General features: G+C 39.4%; 1 protein-coding gene across 1 annotated transcript in view; it reads right to left on the bottom strand.

The window, feature by feature from the left end:
- Positions 1 to 17,492, bottom strand: part of LOC101174444 (leucine-rich repeat transmembrane neuronal protein 4) — a 239,364-nt gene extending 221,872 nt beyond the window's left edge. The window contains exon 1 of the mRNA XM_004075052.4: positions 16,709 to 17,492. Coding sequence (XP_004075100.2) covers positions 16,709 to 16,712 — 4 coding nt within the window. The 5' untranslated portion in view covers positions 16,713 to 17,492. The remainder of the gene's footprint in view (positions 1 to 16,708) is intronic.
- Between the last annotated feature and the right edge of the window lie 1,691 nt (positions 17,493 to 19,183).

Below are 19,183 nucleotides of genomic sequence, written 5' to 3'. Positions count from 1 at the left end.
TAAACATATAGGCGTCCTATATGTTTATGTTATGAGGGGATTTATTTGATTCATTCAATACTTCAAGCTGCCATAAGATTGTTTTAGCTCTTGTATGTGTGTTTTGGGCTTTCACATTCTAAACTCTTGTGTTCACATAGAGTTTTTAAACTGTACTGTCCCTAAATAACGTGCAGCGACTGAGCGCATGTCAAATATTAAACCAGATAAATTTAACCCAATTAAGGAGTCAGATTTTGTTGTGACGTATGCATAGCACTCCCGTGTGTGCATTGCGAAACACGGGAGTGGCAACTGTTTGAAAATCAATAATAAATCAGATATTTGTAATTGCGGTTTGTGCTTGGCTGGAATTATATGACACCCATCTTTATATATCGGAATAGAGCTGTGAAAAAAAAAGGCCCGGCGCAAAATCCATTAGATTTGTTACATTTTGAAGCAAGCCTCTTCCAATTATGAGTACATGTGCTAGAATCGGGTAACAGCAGGCCCGAACACCATGTGAACACCATATGCCAAACCAGGGCAAACTACGGCCCGCGAGCTAGATCCGGCCCGCCTCCATGTTTGGTCGGGCCCACTGAACAATATCAGAGACCCGGGTTTGTTTGTTTGTTTGTTTGTTTGTTTTATCTGACCACACGGTCAAGAGTGTGTGAGATTTTATTCCACCCTTCTGCAGTCTGTGCGCCAACCTGAAACCCTTTAAAATCTCAGTCAAATGGAGCAGAGGACAGTCTTCCCTTTCTACGTAGCAGTTCATTTTTCCCGTTTTAGCTCATTCTTTGCTGCTTTTTTAAACAGTGCACCCTATTCTGTGTCCCAATTGGCTGGAGACCTTGTCAATCAATCTCCTCCGTTCCGTGTCTACTGTACAGAAACGCAGAGCTATTCAGATCTGCAGAAATCTTTTGATCGTGATCTGGACCTCATTTCTATGAAGGTTTGAGATTTTAAACAAGTGAGAAAGGTAAAAATGTTCATGTCTGTCTGAGAAAATTGTTGAAAGTGGGCAGTGAGGAATTTTGCTGCCATAGACATCTGGAATCAGACTCCATGGATTTCACCGATCAGGGTTATTTTTAGAATGTCACTCCTGCGATAAACGAGGGAACGCTGTACTGGTGAAAAGGTAACGTAGATATTTGCGTAGCTGCAGCAGAAGACATAGAAATTTGCCTTTTTTCATTATTACTGGATGAGAAACAGATGCGCAGAACACAGCTGCTCAGTTTGAGCCCAAATTGTGAAAGGAGCTCTTAAGTCTCATCGGGGAGAGGATCGATTACATTTATGGCCTGCAGCAGCAGTCACTGACTGCAAGGACCATATTGTTTTCGCAGTTGGAACGACTTCGCCGCGTTTCAGAGAGAATGTGACCCCCGCCGCATGCTCGAAAAGTCACCGAAATGTGCACACACCTGGGATAAATTGCAAATGAATTTTCCACAAAGTCAACGTCACCCCCCCGAAGACAATAACATCACGGCCAGTGATCCCGTCAAAAAAATGAATTGGCCGAAAACTCGCGTATGGGGCCAAACAAAATCGACTTCAAAATACAGTCGCGAAACCAAAACATACGTGTCGGGGATATCCCAAAGAAGTTTTGAAATCATTATGGGAGGGCCACACGATCTACGGCTTGGCGGCCATTTCGTGGCAAACTCTGAGAATTGGCGATTTTTGTGTTTTCCCACGATATGGGAAATGTTTTTCAGAGTCAGTTGATGATGCTAATCGCTATGTTAGCACTTTTATTCACATTAGCACAGTTAGCATTATTAGCGATTTGAGCAATGTTTTTTTCCTTAGACCGTTAATGATGCTTATCGCAATGCTAGCACTTTTAGCCAAATTAGCATAGCTAGCATAGTAAGCATTATTAGTCAATGCAGCTTAGACTAGCCTTGATCAAAGGTGGGCAGTGTGGGCGGTGGTGGTGCGTGGAGTTGGGCGTGGAAGGCGGGTTGCGTCTGCGGGCCATACAACACCCCTTGCGGCTTTAATTATTTATTGGTTTTTCTTTTTAATAAATCAGTATATTTTTTCCTGACTTTTTGTCTTGGAAGATCACAGGTATTTTGTCGTTTTTTTATTTCATAAATAGTGTTATTCATTTTATTAAAAGGATCATGAATTCATAAATCTTCATTATAGGGCTTTACAATAAAAGAAAGATAGAATTTTAAAGTTTTAAAGAAAAAATTTGGGGACTCCTCTCTAGCATCCATGTGGTGTTGGAAGATTTGTTTTTTTTCATTCTCACGATTATTCAAACACCACATGAACGCAGCATTTCTCTAGGTTTTACACGAGGTGCAATTGGTGCAATTGGCTCTAAAATGAGCACAAAAGTTTTAACCTAAAAACTATAAAATGCTCTGTTTTAAAATATAATTTTTCATCCAAATTTTTTCATCCAGATTCAATGTTATTTCTTTCTCACTCCACGCATCTGCTCCTGGTCGGCCCTTCTATCCAATTTTAGAACCCTATGTGGCCCAGTCAAATTAATTGCCCACCCCTGTGCTAAACGCACGCACAACAACCGTTGTTCAGTGCGTTGGATGCGCCACATATGCCCGGTGAGTAGGTAGCATAAAAAAGTCTCAAACAAAGTGGAGACTAGGGCTGCACGAAATGAGGAAAACTCACGATATGTGATTTTCAATGATCATTATTGCAGTGAGCGGTACATGAACAAATAGGAAAACAAACAAAAACATAATTTCCTTTTCTTTTCACTGCAACAGGTTAAATTAGAATCAACATAACTTAAATTTTACTCCAAATGACCCTCGTCTACATAGGAGGCAAGCATCTAACACAGATGAGCTCCATCCAATGCATCCATCTTTTTTGTCAAATGCATAAATTGATTTATTTCATTTGTTAAATACTGCCATAAGATTGTTTTAGCCCCTTTTTTTGTAATTTTTGCCATCTTTTGCAATCTGCGTATTATACAGCTTGATATCGCGATAACGATAAATTTGCTATTTATCGTGCAGGCCAAGGTGAGACCATCATTTAGACGGTTTAAAGCTTCTTTTAAATAGACGGATAAATCAATGTTGCCGTTGATGTTTTATGGTTGTATATTTAAGAGCTTCGCAAGAGCCTCACATCTGCCTTCCCAGAAGACAACAAAAAGCAAGTTGCCATTTTTATCAAGACAGCGCAGACCACAAAGGACAACAAGCCTGGGGAACATCAGAGACAGAAATTCAAAATGCGACTTTCCAAACCCCAGGACAAACGTTTTTGAAAGAACTACCAAGGCCAAGTGCGTAAAAAATCTCTGACATAGAAACTAACTGAAATAGAAAAGAAAGTTATGTTCAAAGACATCAATTTTGCCATTACATCCAATCAGATTCTGCCATAAAGAAAAATAACATGACACAGAGGTGGAGCAACTATCTCCAGCGTCAAAGCACCACTGCCAACCTCAGCTCAGGGGACAGAATGGCAGTAACATCTCTATAAAAGAAACTTAATCGGATATCATAATCACACAAGACTTGAACAGATCAGACAAACACACAAAGGTCTTCACATTTTTAAGCAACTCTAACACAAATAAAAAACTTCAAACTTTTGTCAGAACAGCCTTTATGGGTGGTCTGCAGGTAAAAAAAAATGGGCAAATCTAGGCAGGGCACACGTGCTGGTGAGCCTGAAGGGCGAAAATGTTCATGCACATTTTTTCCACCAACATACTGTGAGCGACAGGTTAAGCAACTTAAATTGATAAGTAACAGTGAAGTAGATGAGATGCAGGGATTTCATACAAATGTTTCCTTTTTTTCCAACAACCCAGAACCCTGCACACTTTGCAGGTAGCCTATTAGTAGTGTTCAAGGGAAAGGTGTGTGCTCCTTGGGCATGCCTGTTCGCAGCCTGACTTAGAAAATAGAAAATTTGACAATCAGAGTGTATAAGTATCTTACGGGCTCTTGAATATCACCCGCACAGCCCGTGCATAAAGCGTTTTCACATGGTCAGTAGGGACCCAGTGTGCACACCCGACTAATGACTAGAGTGCGACATAAGGACATGTACGACAGCATCACCCCTATGTCATAAGTGTGTTCTAATGCACAATATCCTTAGAAATACTTCACAATGCATTAACCGCAAGCACGACAATCTTACTTACTTATGACATCCCTTGAGGTGACTGCATGCGCCACAAGAGAACAGCAAGGCCGAATCTATATTCTTCCCCTACTCTTGCAGTTACTCCATACCCATACATTTAGCCTTCTAAAGGGAGAGTTACGGAAAAATAGTGTCTTCTAATTCAGTCATTACCCCCACTGAATGATATAACTAATAGTCGTGGGTCAGCTACATTAGCGTGGAGCTGCTAGCGCTCGCCAATACATAAAGATATTGCTCTTATAACTTTATAAAGATCATGCTAAAACAAAACGTCATTACTTACATATAAATGTAAATGTTTGTGCATCAGAGCACACCCACGTAAAGAAAAGCACTTCTTCTTCACTGCACAGTGCGACGTGGAACACCCTCGCAGTGGAGGGCTCAGCATCGCTCTGTCATGAGGGTCCTTAAAAAAACTGTTCTGTACAACCCTGCCCCTTAAAATACCCCTACAATTGGAGGGGTAGGGAGAAGCCGTAGGGGTAGTGGAGGAATTTGGATTCGGCCCATGACACACCAGCGCCCCCTTTAAGATCTGGCCGCACCTGTCTACAACCCTCTACAGGCCAGGATAACCCAAAAATCTGCAGCACCTGTAGAGGTCAACACTCGTACAGATGCATGTGACAAAGGCTTAACAGGCTTAACACAAGAAGCTCCCCGGCACGTGATGGGACATTTGCTAACCATTCAGAAAAGTACTTGACACAGTGTCAGTCTGTTTTCTGTCTTCTTCATTCTTGTGTTTCTCTGTGCAGGTTGGCTGTGGCTCTCCTGGAGGACTCCGCCCTCTTCCTGGTAGCCCTCCATGGAGTGGCACACAGCTGCCTGCACTTTAGGTTAATTTGTTTGAACTGCATCTAAGTGATTCTGTTTCTGCACTCTGTGTCGGAGTGCTTGTCCAATTCTAGCTCTAGCTCTTGTGAGGATTTGTAGTATGGGTTTTGTTATTAAATACTTTAGTTTTCACTGTGGCATGTCTTCTGGTCCTGCATCTGGGTCATCCTGATACCCCTGTGACAGTACTAGATTATTGTCATTTACATAGGCACCCATTACATCTACTTGATGACCTTTTTCAAGTAGTCAACACATAAATAGCCTGAATTCCCCATTAGCAGTTTGAATTTAAGAAGTTAAGTGATGACAGGTCGGGTCCAGTTGCTCTGAAGACCAGAATCCCTTTTATTGATAGTAGAGTCCTTACAGACGTGTATGCTGATGTGTTACAACCTTACTGCTTCTCAGCTTTTAGCAATGAATCTACAGACTTAGGGGTCCCAACAGCTAAGCTTGAGTTTATCCCTGCAAAATTCAAGAAACTGGAAGGATTTGTCAAAAATAAATGCCTGACACAGAGTGGCTGAAAGGCATAATACAGCATATGGTATCAACCATAGTCATTCCACTTCTTGCCAAGCATCTGCTGAGCCCATATGGGTATTCTATGTGTATTTGTTTTTGTTTGCGAGTGGGATGGAAGAAGAAACACTTACTGTTTGTTTTCAGAAGACTTTCATCATTTCTTACAGATGGACGGTACCATGAAATGGTGCAGATAATTTGTGCTGGCTATCAACTTTACATCAATCATATTCACTCATCTTGGATTCCACAATTGTGATTCTTTAAAAGTAGAGACAAAAATAAATCAGATTGATTTTCTTTCCCATTTAAGGTATGGGATAAATAGGTTAGTAAGAACAAAAGTAGTGTAGAGGAATGAAAAACTGGGTTGCACAAGAATACTTATCGATGTGGTCTCCAAGTAAAGTAGTTTTGATCTAAAATGTGCAGGTGTGTAAATGTAAATGCATGCATTGTAAAATGATTTTTGGTATTTATCAAAGAAAGATTAAAAAAACACATTTTCATGGCAAAATCTGTGGAAAAAGAGATTCCAATGGACAAAACATCACTCTCCCCTTACTAGCACTGCATGGAGTTTAATGAAATATCTACAAGCTAATGCCTCAGTGAGCCATCTCCTACTCCTTTTCTCTTCTAATCTTATTCACAAAGCAACATAAGTCATCCTCTGCGGTGTCACTCAGGGGGTTTGAGTCTCGTGCCTCTTCCCCAATGTACCTCTGCTTATTACTTTTCTTTTGCTCAATCTATTTTCTTGCCATTCTCTATAACGTACACTGTATTTCTGCATGATCCTCAACCAAGAAGCTATTAAAACACTTTTGTTAAATTTTTTAAAGCACGTAAAGATTTGTGTGCAGTCAAAAAACGCCTTTTATGTCTCTTTGATGATCTGTCATAACACGGGAATAAAGAGCATATGTGCTTTGCTTTGTTATGTGGCAGAAAGCCCTTCTGTCCTCAGAAGGATACTGCTATTTTCGCCTCTCAACCCTGACATATAGGGAGAGTAAGTGCACTTTACTGCTGACCTAAAATAAAAAAAATGTAGCTTAATAACTTGGCAAATGGACTCGCTAACTGATGCACTTTGAGCGCTCACTGGTGGATCATTGCTTTTTGCTGCCTGTCATTGACAAAAATGCTGCTAGCCTCACTCTGGATTCCATACAGGCTGGACAGTGGCCTAACACCCAAGGAAGAATATACCCAAATCAACGTAAGCCAAGTCATTAGTGTCAAATGAGCTTTGTGATGACAGCAAAACCTGCTAAACTACACCAATTTCCACAATGCTTAGTAGGCATTTTGTCCTCCCTGTATTTACTCTGCAATTTTTACTCAGATAAAATAGAATGGAGCCTCAAAGACATTAGGAATTTTCAACACTATTGGGCAACAGTCTCATAGTTGTCAAACATAATGTGTCAATAACATTTTAGAAGTCATGTAATGATGTCAGATAAAGTTCAGGCTAAGTGCCTGCAGACTGATGGTTTTGAAGCAGTACTTTTTTTGGCAAAACTTCATTTTGTAAAGATTTTTTTACTATGTATAAAGGTAAACATACTTTCACATGCAACAAAAGCTTACACAATGCCTGAGTGTGACTGGAATCTGATCTTATGTGATGCTAGAAATGTTAGGTTCTAAATGAATATATGTTGCGTCATTGTTTTTGGAAACCCACTCAATCCAACTATGCAATTGTGACATGGAAGTCTGAGTGTGAAGGTCGAAATGCCACATCTTAAAAATGCAGCACAGACACAATTAATGGGTGGTTATCATAAGAAAGCAACTTAAATGTAGTATATCTGTGCAGGGCTGTAACCACCTAAGCCTTAGTCACAACTGCCCGACTGAGGTCACAGGCTGGGAAAACCTGGATGGGGCATACAGGTTGCCCGCCCAAAAAATTCAAGGTCATAAACCGCTTGGTGAGCATGTAGAAATTTTTTTTCCACAGGCATGCTGTTGCCTAAAGGTTATGGTAAAAAATAACCCCTCTTGTTAAAGCAAAATATGTCCAACACAAGAGGCCCTCAGCTCTCATCTGTCTGCCCAGCTGTTGGACAGAACAAGTTAAAAAAAAAAAAAAAAAAGGTTATGGTAAAACTCATACAACACGCAAGAGTCAAGAAGGGGGAAGTAAGTGAGACACAAGCAAGTCATACCAATTTTTCATTTTTTCAGTCTCCAAGAAACCTGAGCACAGCGCAAGGAGCCCGTTAGTGTGTTCTTTGAGTGATAAATGTTTGCTCCTTGAGCGCAGCCTGGCTGTTAAAAGTAAGGAATTTAGACAGAGTTTTGTTTGTGTAGACATCCTACACAAACTATGCTCTTACTCAAACTATACCTTAAGGTGGTTGAACAAGCCTCAACGGAACTGCAAGACACAACTTCTCTTAGGATACAGCCAATCCTGTCGACAACCCTTCACAGGCATGGACAACCCAAGTAGCTGCAGCGCCTGTACAGGTCAACCCCCTTGTACAAGTGCTTGTGATTAAGGCTTAACAGGATGAAAACTCTTTGGAACAATGTACAGCTGTGAATCTATTCATTTAGACGTACCCGACAGTGACTGAATGAAAATTGTTTCAAGTTTTTATCTAAAACCAAACAGTTATCACAGTTTAAAAGTTCTACATAATAAATCGCTACATAATAAATCCTGTAACTATGTGTTGCCTTAAAAGCAAGTTGTTAGTCATCTAACCAATTCTGTTTCTAAACTTGTTCTAGTACTCAAAAACATTTGACAAAGAGAAAGCAGAAGTTTCTTATTTCTCATATAATACTATAACCATGTTCTCATGACAACTGACAAGGGTATATCATAAAAACTTCTGAAATGTTATCAAACCACGAAAAAAAAGTGCTTACGCATGGCTGTGAAAAACAAGAGTGGGAGGCTTTGCGGTAAAAAATAGACAAAAAGCTTCCAAGATGATAAAAACAACACAACCATTTTTCTTGACAACTCAGGAGACAGAAAAAAAACAGAGGTTAAGTTTGTTTTCTATTGCAGTCTTCATTAGGAAAGGTCACATATCTGTGTGACCATCAGAGTAACTAGGAACAGGCATAAAAGTACATGATCAAAGAACTGACAATCACATTACAGTGAGCCTGCTTCAATTAAAAATGAAAATAAACGGAAATGAAATACACGGATCACCTCAGTTTATGGCTTTTCATGCCTTTTCATCACTATACATCATACAAGTTATTGTAAGTATTAGTAGAGTACAGTGTTTCAGAGCATTTCCTAAAATCCCCGACAGGGCTCCAGACTGCGACCAAATGGTCGCATTTTGTGACCAAATTTTGAGAGTGTGCGACTAAATTTTACATCCAGTCGCACATGTGCTACCAGTAAATTTGCCTCCCCCACCCTCCGTATTTTTTTATACATTAAATGTGGAAGGGGCACATCAATGATCAATGAAATGAGCAATGTGGTGGGTGGGTGTGGGTGTGGGTGTGTGTGTGTGGGTGTCTTTGCGAGCGCACACGCACGCAAACACACACACACCCACACATACTCATGAGACGTGAGCACACACTCGCGTTTCGTTGAGTGATGCCTGTCTGTGTAGCGGCCAATGCGTGTGAAAAGAATAGGGAATGGCTACTGTAAGTGGCTAAAATGTGTGAAGGGGGAGGGGCCTAGAGATAATCGAGCGTGCGTAAACATCTGTGGGAAGGAAACGGAGACAAATATCATGATCACAACCTGATATGCGTGCGTCTGAGCTATGAGCAAGCGAACTATTGATTCGTTCTTCCGACCTGCGGCTTGTGTACCAGTACCAGAGTCTACAGCAGGGGTCTCAAACTCGCGGCCCCCGGGCTATTTGCGGCCCCCAAGATGATATTTTGCGGCCCCTGCCTTAATATGAAAGTTTAATGTTAATGCGGCCCGCCAGTTTGTATGAATGACACTTTTTCATTGTCGTGCGCGGAGCTGACAAACCAACCAATCACAGTGGGTTAAATGACTCTTGGGGGCGTGACAATGACTGGGCTTGAAAGCAGGAGAACATTAAAGGCAGGAAATCTGACAGCCCCCTACCCGGATCACATTAAGGTGTTCCTTAATTTCCTTTTTAGAACGTATTTAGTCGCTCGTAATTTTCTAAATACATGCAGTCAGTGCTGAACTTTTCTCTGGGTCGCAAAGACCTGGAGAGGGGTTATGGTTATGGTTAGGCGCGCGGCGGCGTATCAACCCCGACCAAACGGTTCTTGAGCACGGCTGTTATGGCGGCACACCGCTCCCGTGGGAGATGGCCACCTGAGGAGAATAAATGTCCCACACCTACATGTGTGACAGGTAACGGGGCTTGGACTTAAAACACGTGCGAGCAACTACAAGATTTAGTCCTGAATGCACTTAAAACACGTGGGGAAAATCCAACGATAGACGCGTTTATCAATAGGTATTTTAAATTATTTTAATTGATCACCCGACTACAAAAACCGTCAGTTTCCAGCTGCGTTCGCTCAGGTTGGCACCTTGCTCCCGCCCCTGTCTGGTGATATTTTTGTGATTATTGGGTGATGTTGGAGCAAAAACATACGTCACACACCAGGTGATCTGTGCAGCGTTGCGTCCACTTGGGTGATCTTAAACACACTTATTGTGCATCTTGGCTGCACTTATTTGGTGTCACCAACATAAATTTCAATCAGTTTTTGAGCTTTTCTCTGATCTCAGGTATCGATTGTTCTGATCTCCAGTGAACAGCGCCCGTTCTTTTACGAAGCACAGTTTGAATTCAACTATGAACATATAGGAGTGGCTGACCGGCTGCTCTACAATAACTTGTGACCATGGATTAAATGTGCAAAAAGTCATAAGAAAGAAAATCCAAAAATGGTTATTGAATTTTGTTTCTCCTTTACTGATTTGTGGTTTAAAGAGTAAACTTAAAAAATAAAAATAAAACATTCAACACAGACTCAAAATTGGGAGCACATACTCTCTGACTTCTCCACCTTAAATTTCAATAAGTCCAAATACAGTCCAGATTTACTGACAATCATCTTCAGCCACACTGAGGGACTCAGCTGTATGAGAGGAAGTGCTGCCAAGTGTCCAGCAGTAAGAAGTAGACAAAAGAAGCCGTGTTCAGAAGAACCCATTGATGGATTTACAGAACTGTAGAATTTGAGTCTTCTTTTGTGTTTAATAGTTATAATTAAACAGTGTTAACCGAACCTTGTTAATAAGGATGTTAAACGAGAAAACAGCAGATATAGAAGACTGAATAAAATAAGAGTTGATGCCAAGGAAGCTGTGCAAACATGGTTCAGTCAGTTAAAAGGGCCAAATTACAAGGGCTGGCCTTCTGAGCCTCCTAGTAGAACACAGGAGGATCTGCTCTAAAGGGGAGGGAGTATAGGCTCAAGTTGTTTAGACCTACATGTTCTATTGGAATGTTATTGGCCAGTGCCCCTAATGTTTACATACATTTAAGTATTGATTGTAACTGAGAAATTACCGAAAGGTTACTACGGTAATCACTTTGTTACTAAGCACTTTTTTTTTATTCTGAATATGTGGTATTTTCTTACTATTTGTACTGTCATGACAGCGATGGTGCTGTCGGTTTACCTTGTTGTTGCATCTTCAAAAGTGCAGAATAAAAAGTGACACTGAATTTGAAACAGCACATTGTAATTTCTGCATCTATTATTAAAGTATTTATTAGTAATACAGTGGAAATTAGTAGATTTGGTTAGCATGTTGATTTACGGTGTGCACATCTGAATTTTCTGGTTGTGCCCATAAAATTTTCAGTTGGGGGCCACAGTACTCCTAGTGAAAAAAGTTAGTCTGAAAATTGGGTTTTTTGTCTTTTTAACATGTTCTTGAGGCATTTGTCTCATGATAGAGGACATATATAAGGGAAATTAAGGTTAAAATTGCATTTCTGAGTATTTCTTTATTTAAGCCGTGGCTAATCAGGAGCAGACAAACAAAAAAGCAGGTTTTTTTCAATATGCTGTTTGAAAAACCTTGCAGCTGTGACAATAGTGCTACAGTCGGTGGGCCAAATGGTTCCTGCTCCTGTACGTCTTTGTTTTCCTCTTCTGAGCTGGCATCTGACTCAAAACTGTATGGCTGTAAATCCCCAATATTGCTCGCCATCTTTATTGAACTAGTAAAGTTAGGTTGGGGCTGTAAGCTAGTAGGAAATAGTGTAAACATATGGAGGATGGGAAATGAGGCAGGCTTACTCTGTGCAAAAAATCCTACCTACAACTCGGAGGCAAATTTCTAGTGAACTGATGCTGCTCTGCAGAAACTATGTCCTAGAAAACCAAAATGTTTGTGTTTTTTTTGGGATAAAAAGACAATGATTATATTTAAAAGACCACTGTGAACACCTATAAAATTGATCAAAAAATGACTGGAGTGGGACTTTAAGCGATGTATAAGAATTGCATGCAACTAAAACTTCAAGATGTTTTTCAAACCTGGTGCTACAAGCTATTATATGCTGAAACCATTCACTGCAATTCTAAACAAAGCTTACACTCAGATAGTGGATGCGCAGTTTGAAGTCTACTTTTTCTGTCTCCCTTGGTCAATGTGAATAAGGGAAAAAAAAAAAGGCCTTTTCTTATCCACTTGCTCCACCTGACATTTTGTAGAGTGCTGCTTGGTGGATACTGTAGCGCAGATAAGGCCTCTGTTGCCATGACTGTAGTACTCTAACCCAGTGTTTTTCAACCTTTTTGAGTCAAGGTACACTTTTTCCTTGACAAAAATCCAGCGGCACACCAGCAACCAAAAATTTAAAAAGAAGGAGGCTCTATAATATGTATTGATGTACAGACTATTGATTGATGTTGTGATAAAAGTTGTGAAAGTTTTCAATAATAATTTTCAACTAAACTAGTTGAAGATTTGTCCAGGTAGTTGTTTTTCTATCCAGTTTATTAACAAGCAATTGTATGTAACCTCACAAAAACCAAATTAGAACAATAACAAGTTCTTTCTAAACAGTGATTTAAAAATAAAATTACATATGATCACAACCTGCGTGATAAATTTTACACAAAAAAAAGACGAAAATTTTATGCATGGGTTCAATCGTAACTACACAAAAAATGAACAAGATAAAGTTTTATTAGTTTTTCTTTAGTCCTAATTACAAATGTAACTTAACCAAAACTGTTTTATTTCTTTTTGGGTAAATACATTGTTTCTTTTTAGTTTAAATATGTCTGTTGGCCACTTAGCCTTAATCTTGTTTCTTTTATTTTGTTGTTGCTTATACTTAAGCTTAACTCTTCAAATTTTTCAAAAGTGAAGCTAAATTTCTACTTGATTACATGACTTGGACCAAACACTATGACGTCTTGTTTTAATGATAAACACAAATAATGAAAGAGAACCAAACTGTTTACTTCTGATTTCATCAAGAAGATTTGAAAACTGTTAAAACAGACTAATGTGTGCATTGGTTGTGCTTCATGACGGTTAACAGAATAGCGTCATTGTAGAGACGCTGTCACCCAATGCATCATGGGAGATGCAGTGCAAAAACTGACACCGAGGCCAGACAGACTCGCTTCTCTGATTTCATTATTTTGTTTACTTTTTCCACAGTCTGACACTTGATTCTGCAGGGAGCTACACCGCTAAAGACGAACTTTAGCTGTTATTTTTGTTGGACCTGAGAGACTTCAGGAGCCGAGTCGGAACAAGGAAGAGAGGACTTGAATCACTTCTGACTGGTCAGACTCATGACGTATGATTAAGTCTCCAAGAATGATTAGTGGAGACAGTTGAAGGGGTGGGACTTTTCCAAAAACAGATCCACCGGTATATCTGCAGCTAATTCACGGTACCGTCATTCTTATCAAAGTGTCTTTGATAGAATCAAATAAACACAAAGAAAAAAGTATTTTACGATCTTTCATTATCTTAACTACTCGATGTTTTATTAGGGCCTGTTTGGATGAACACAGAGCATATCCTGGCGATGGTAAATCTTTATAGATCAGGGAAAATAATTTCCCACAGTACACCTGACCATCTCTCACAACGCTAGTGTGCCGTGGCACACCTGTTGAAAAACACTGCTCTAACCCTTCAGGATAGACAGGAATCTGAATTTCACTATGATAAAATTGGTAAATGTAATATTACGTTTAAAAAAAGGGTTCTTCTTTTAACAATTGTTCTTTATTTAAGCGTGCTGAGAGATGGAGTGAAATGCCGTTTGGCTCTTTAAATTAATTTCCAGGCTCTGGCAACTGCCACTCCATGTTACTGTACTCTTTCTGAGGGCCAGATCTCTTCAATTGTGGTCCATTAAACATGAGTGCACTGCAGCCTCTAAATAAACAGGCTCATTATTGGCTACACAGTTGGTAAAACCCCAAAATGCTTTACAATCAAGAGATCGGAAGCAAAAACAACCATGATACAACCAAAATATAAGACTCACTCCGATGAAAATTGTGTTTTTGTTTTAAACATGTCCTTGTGTGATTTTTTTTTCCTGGGGGGCATTCCAGAAAGCAGGTTATGCTAGTTACCACGGTAAGTTTAAGGCTAAGGAAGTGAATAACCTCAGCTTTCAGTTCCAAAAATGGAGGTATGTTTCAGGGTATGTCAAGTTGCCATAGCAACTCATGCTGTGAACATAACCTGGTCTGGAGCAGGTTTAGTTGAAGGTTAGTTTGTTTTTTAGAGAGGTGAAGCAGCATGGCGTGTCCATTCGAAGATTATTTAGTGTATGAAGAAGCTCAGATAATACTTTTTTCACCGTGAGAGGGTGATAAGATCACGTATGGATGTTGGAAAGATAAACTTTTTTACATTGATGGTCTAACTTAATTATTTGCTTCAGTTAAGATAAATCTTTTTTTTTTTTATCAAGTCCGCTTAAAAATAACACATAGTTATCAGACAGTTATTTTACTTTCATTCAAATTTTTCAATTAAGTAGGTGTAACTTTGGTGCTACTGTTAGATCGGCACCGCAAGGAATTGTGGAATACCATTACCTTTGTCTGTGTGGACGGATTTTAGTTTAAGTGTGGGTTTTTGACCAAAGGTGTTTAGTTGTAGCTGTTTTACTGTGTTTTGCCTTTTTATTTTTCCAGTTATGTTTAATTCTTTCAGCAAAATGAGTGAGAGGGAGGGAGCGGATGATGAGGTTATTTAGCACCCCACTGCTTATTAGTGAATGTAAAAGTCCGAGAATTGGTACATGTTTCAATATTTCATGTTGTGAATCCATTTTGTTTCAATCATTTTATTGTAATAAAAGTGAGAATATCTGCAGGCTCAAACTTAGACATATGAGAGTTCAAGAAGTACAATAAATGAAGATGGAAAAGTATTTATTTGAATTCGAGTAATATGACATTTAGTTAGATAAATACGTAAATAAATGAATTAGGTTGAAAAAAAATTTACTCAATTACTTGTTACCAATTGAAATAATATATATATATCCATCCTTCTGGAATACCCCCCTGCCCACAACTTATAGGCAAAGTTCTAAAAAAAATTCTGCCACTCTGCTGAAACTGTGTCCCAGAAAAAGACACAAAATGGCATAATTAAAAGACTATGTTTTTACAATAGGTCAAAAGATGACTGGAGTGGGACGTTATAGCTGCTTTGCCGAACTGATTTTTATGAAACTCTTAGTCGTAAGACCTGAGTTCATTTAAAGCCAACAAACATGTCAGTGTCCTTAGTATCCAAAACGTGAGATCCTGCAGCTGTCAAAAACCGATGGTGAAGAACCCAAAATACAGGAGGCTGGGCTTGGTGGTTCTCTAATTCTCTTTTTTTATTTCTAAAATATAATCTTACTTTTTTAATTATTTGCTTTGCTTTTTTGGAGGACAACATGCCAAATAAACAAATGCAGAAATAAATAAACTGAAACATGACAAAACCCTGGGAGCAACAAAGGACTGACAGAACAGCGCAGATGACCTGACAAGGTAGAAAGTCTCAACATCTTTTTCTTAAAGACACTGAAATAGACTGAGGGTAATTAACTGAAATAAAAGACAGCTGTGAATTGTGACAAACCTGAGACTGATGTGACTGAAGGGCAATTCCAAACAGGACATGACCAAAAACTCCAACATAACTGCATGTGTTTGTGCATGTTTATACTGAGGTGGTGCTGTAACCTGAAGGAGGATATTTTTGGCCTGTGTCACTATGGTACAACACCAACACTGAGCTTGGTCGTTTGAGATCATTTAGCAAAATTTGAAAAATAGGATCTAAATCAAAACAATTACTTATTAATTAATTACTGCTGCTAATGGGAAATGTTAAAATAGTAGTCACTAAAAAAATAATTTATGGAAATAGTGGATAGATGGGTCCAAACATATTTTTGTACATTAAAGCATGTTCTCCCGTGCCTGTTAACTTTTAAGAAATGGATGGTGACACGTGCACGCGCCAGACCATAGGAATATGACCGCCTTGTGCGCTACGGTGGTGTACGCAGGCGCGTATCGGTTTTATGCTCGATTTGCAAGAGTAGCAGGTGCAGCACCGGATCACATCCTCTAAATGGAAAGCAGGCGAATGCAAATCCTGCAAGATTTCTCCTGAAGAGTTTCTTACATCCGTCGTTGGAGCGGGGGGGGGGGGGGGGGGGGGGGGGTCTCCATCCATGCAACGCGTGTCAAACAAAAATCTATATATTCAAAGCCAGGCTTTCTAGAGTTAAGTGGCTTCCAGCATGTATTGCCATTTGCTTTCCAGTCCTTATTAATCACACTATAAAAACATAAGCAACCTCTTCTGCTTTGTGGATATTTTTGGAGGATTTTTTATCCATATCTTCTAAAAGAAAAAAGGAAGAAAGAAAACAGCTGATCATTAAAAATAATAATTGAATAACTTGCAGCTTTGCCACTAACAGGCAGGTTTTAGACACAAGCTTCACTTTTTTTTAAAACATGTGGGATGATGCAACAGAGTATTTAGGCAGGGGGGGAATGTTTTTGACGCAATCCTCGGGTCCCGGGCATCTGGATCCGGAAGAAATAATACCTTTTTTTTCCTCCAGTGCGTTATGAGAACGTCGAGGTGGGGGTTGCAGACAACCTACGCAACGACAAAAAAAAAAAAGAAAGAAAACAAACTTACCCATATCCGCGTATCTGTTAGCTCCAGGTTTTAATGGCTCCTTGCGCGCAACATCCGACTCCGCATGATGCGCTCTCCACAGGCAGGTATCGTCCTAATCCACTGGTCCGGTGTCTCCGCGCAGACGCCGACTCCAAAGCGCACCTTCCCCTCACTCGCCCGGACCTGGATGTGTTATCCGATTCAGTTCTACATCTACGATAACCCAACCGAACCGAGGCGAATGTCATTTACTCCAAAAGATTGAAGGCGCACAAATCCGGTTTCAGATGTTCCCTTTCCCTTGTAAGCAACTGATCGCTCTCCTTTTTATTTGAAGTAAGTCGTACAAATAAGAACACTGCAGCAGGCGAAGAGAATAACCTCATCCAAGGAAGTCAAAGGAATTCCGGGTCCAAACTTCACTAAAACCCAGTGGTTTGATGCAGGAAAATAGGAAGTCAGGCTTTAGATCCCGCGTAAACCTCCCGGGTTTGTGTTCAGATGGATGCTGAGTCCGATCCTTGAATGGCGCACAAGCCAAACTAATGGTAGGTCATCTCCAAGTCAGCGCAAAGCATTACCAGCGAGTTGGACCGGGAAAAAAACGTGTCCAAGCATCATTCCTTCTTTAAGCCTAAGCGTTCCCCTCATGCTCACAGTTTAACGCTTTAAAATGCAGCTATAGACGCTGTTGTTAATCACGTCAGCATGTCAAAACAAGTTTGTCAGCCAGAATCCGAATGCCCTCTTCTGGTGAGACGATGATGCAGGAGCTTGAACAGGCGTGCAGCCTGAGTAAAATGCAGGGGTGGCGCGTTCGTCTTTATTCATTTCTTTATTTATTTTTTAGGAAGGCTGCCACAGACAAAACTAAACAACTTTCAACACTAAGAATTCTAAAGACACTCTAATCGCTTTCTATTTTATGCTAGTGAAAAAAACAAGGTTTTACATTACATGACAATGTGTGTGTGTTTTTAATGTAGTTTTGAAGCTTGGTGACAGTCTCCCTGTTTCCACGTTTGTTAACGCCTGTCTATGTTATGGCAGCCTTGAAGTCCAAATACCACCAAAACAATTCTAAAGATCACAACAAATAAAACAACAATAACAATAAACAAATGCAAAAACAACATTACATTACATTTTAGAAATCAACATAAAAAATAATGTAGTAAAAATGAAACATTTCATTATTTCCAGAAATTCAAATAAAATGTCATAAAGAAACAAAATTTAAAAAATGGGAAAGGTAGATACTTTGGGACATTGCTGATTGGAGGATCACAATTGATTTTTGATGTTTAGGTGTGTTTGGGTAGTTACAAAAATGTTAAGTTCATTTTGGGGGTTAAAAAATACACAGCCATTGAATGCAAATCGAAAGGTAAACCAATTAAACTTTGACGAAGCAGGGGCCTGGATTCAGTAGTGACATATGGACGTCTGATCATGACGGAATAATAAATAATGGTTTGTGTCTGGCCGGAATGAAATAACACCAAGTCTATCAGAATAGAGCTGTGAAGTAAAGGCGTGGAGCGAGACTTGTGAGATTTGCACCTCTTGAATATTTCACATCAATCGTCTTCCAACTGTAGCAGATATGCGCTAGTATCAGGTAGTGACAGACAAGTTTGAACACCACATGCTAAAAGCAGCTTCAAGAATGTCCATTCAGCGCATTCTTGTACACGCATCACATGCCAAATGTGTACAAAGCATGATACGGAGCATATCCACTATCGTTTCATGGCAAATAAATTTTGGTTGAAACTTGGCTAGAAATTCCACTTTCGGTAAAAATTAAATAAAGAAAACATTTAGAAAATCAAAATTATTTTCCAAAATCCAATGTTAAAAAAGAAAGACAATAAGAAATCAGAAAAGGTACGTACTATGGGACATCGCTGACTGGATGATGATGTTTGTTCATCATTTTAACTACAATTTTTTTGGCATGAAGCAATACTGAATATAGTTTATACAAATCATGCAACCTTTCTGAATATGCAGACATTAAAGACATATTTGAAAAAACTCAAATGTTAAAAATCTATTTTGTTACATTATTTTGGAATTGTATTTTGGTTTCTGGAAATTTGTTTTGCCTTGTTAATTATCATTGTGATCTTTACTTTGTATTTGCTTTGAGTGATTTGTTGGTGTGATTCACACTTCAATGCAATCATGCAGTCCTCCTCTAATATGCTTTAAAATCTGGCTAAACCTTTTGGGTGTTTTATGCATTGTAGTCCTTTTCTGACCTCCTCTTGTGAAGGGGTTGGTCTGCAGTGGGTTGTGTTTATTTATTTTATTTTTTTACATATAACGTTGTCAGTAAAGGTAATATATCTTAGCTGGCATACTGTTGGAATGCTCTCCACAATGAAATGCATGCTGCAGCAATGACGCTGTCCTTGGTGCTGAAATGGAATGACTAAAAAAAGAGGGTACATGAATTTCAAAATAAATCCAGATTTATTTTTTTTT

Source organism: Oryzias latipes, chromosome 12 (genome assembly GCF_053564925.1).
Source record: "Oryzias latipes strain Hd-rR chromosome 12, Olatipes_Hd-rR_3.1".
NCBI classification, from domain to species: Eukaryota; Metazoa; Chordata; class Actinopteri; order Beloniformes; family Adrianichthyidae; genus Oryzias; species Oryzias latipes.
This window is presented reverse-complemented; position numbering and strand designations above follow the sequence as displayed.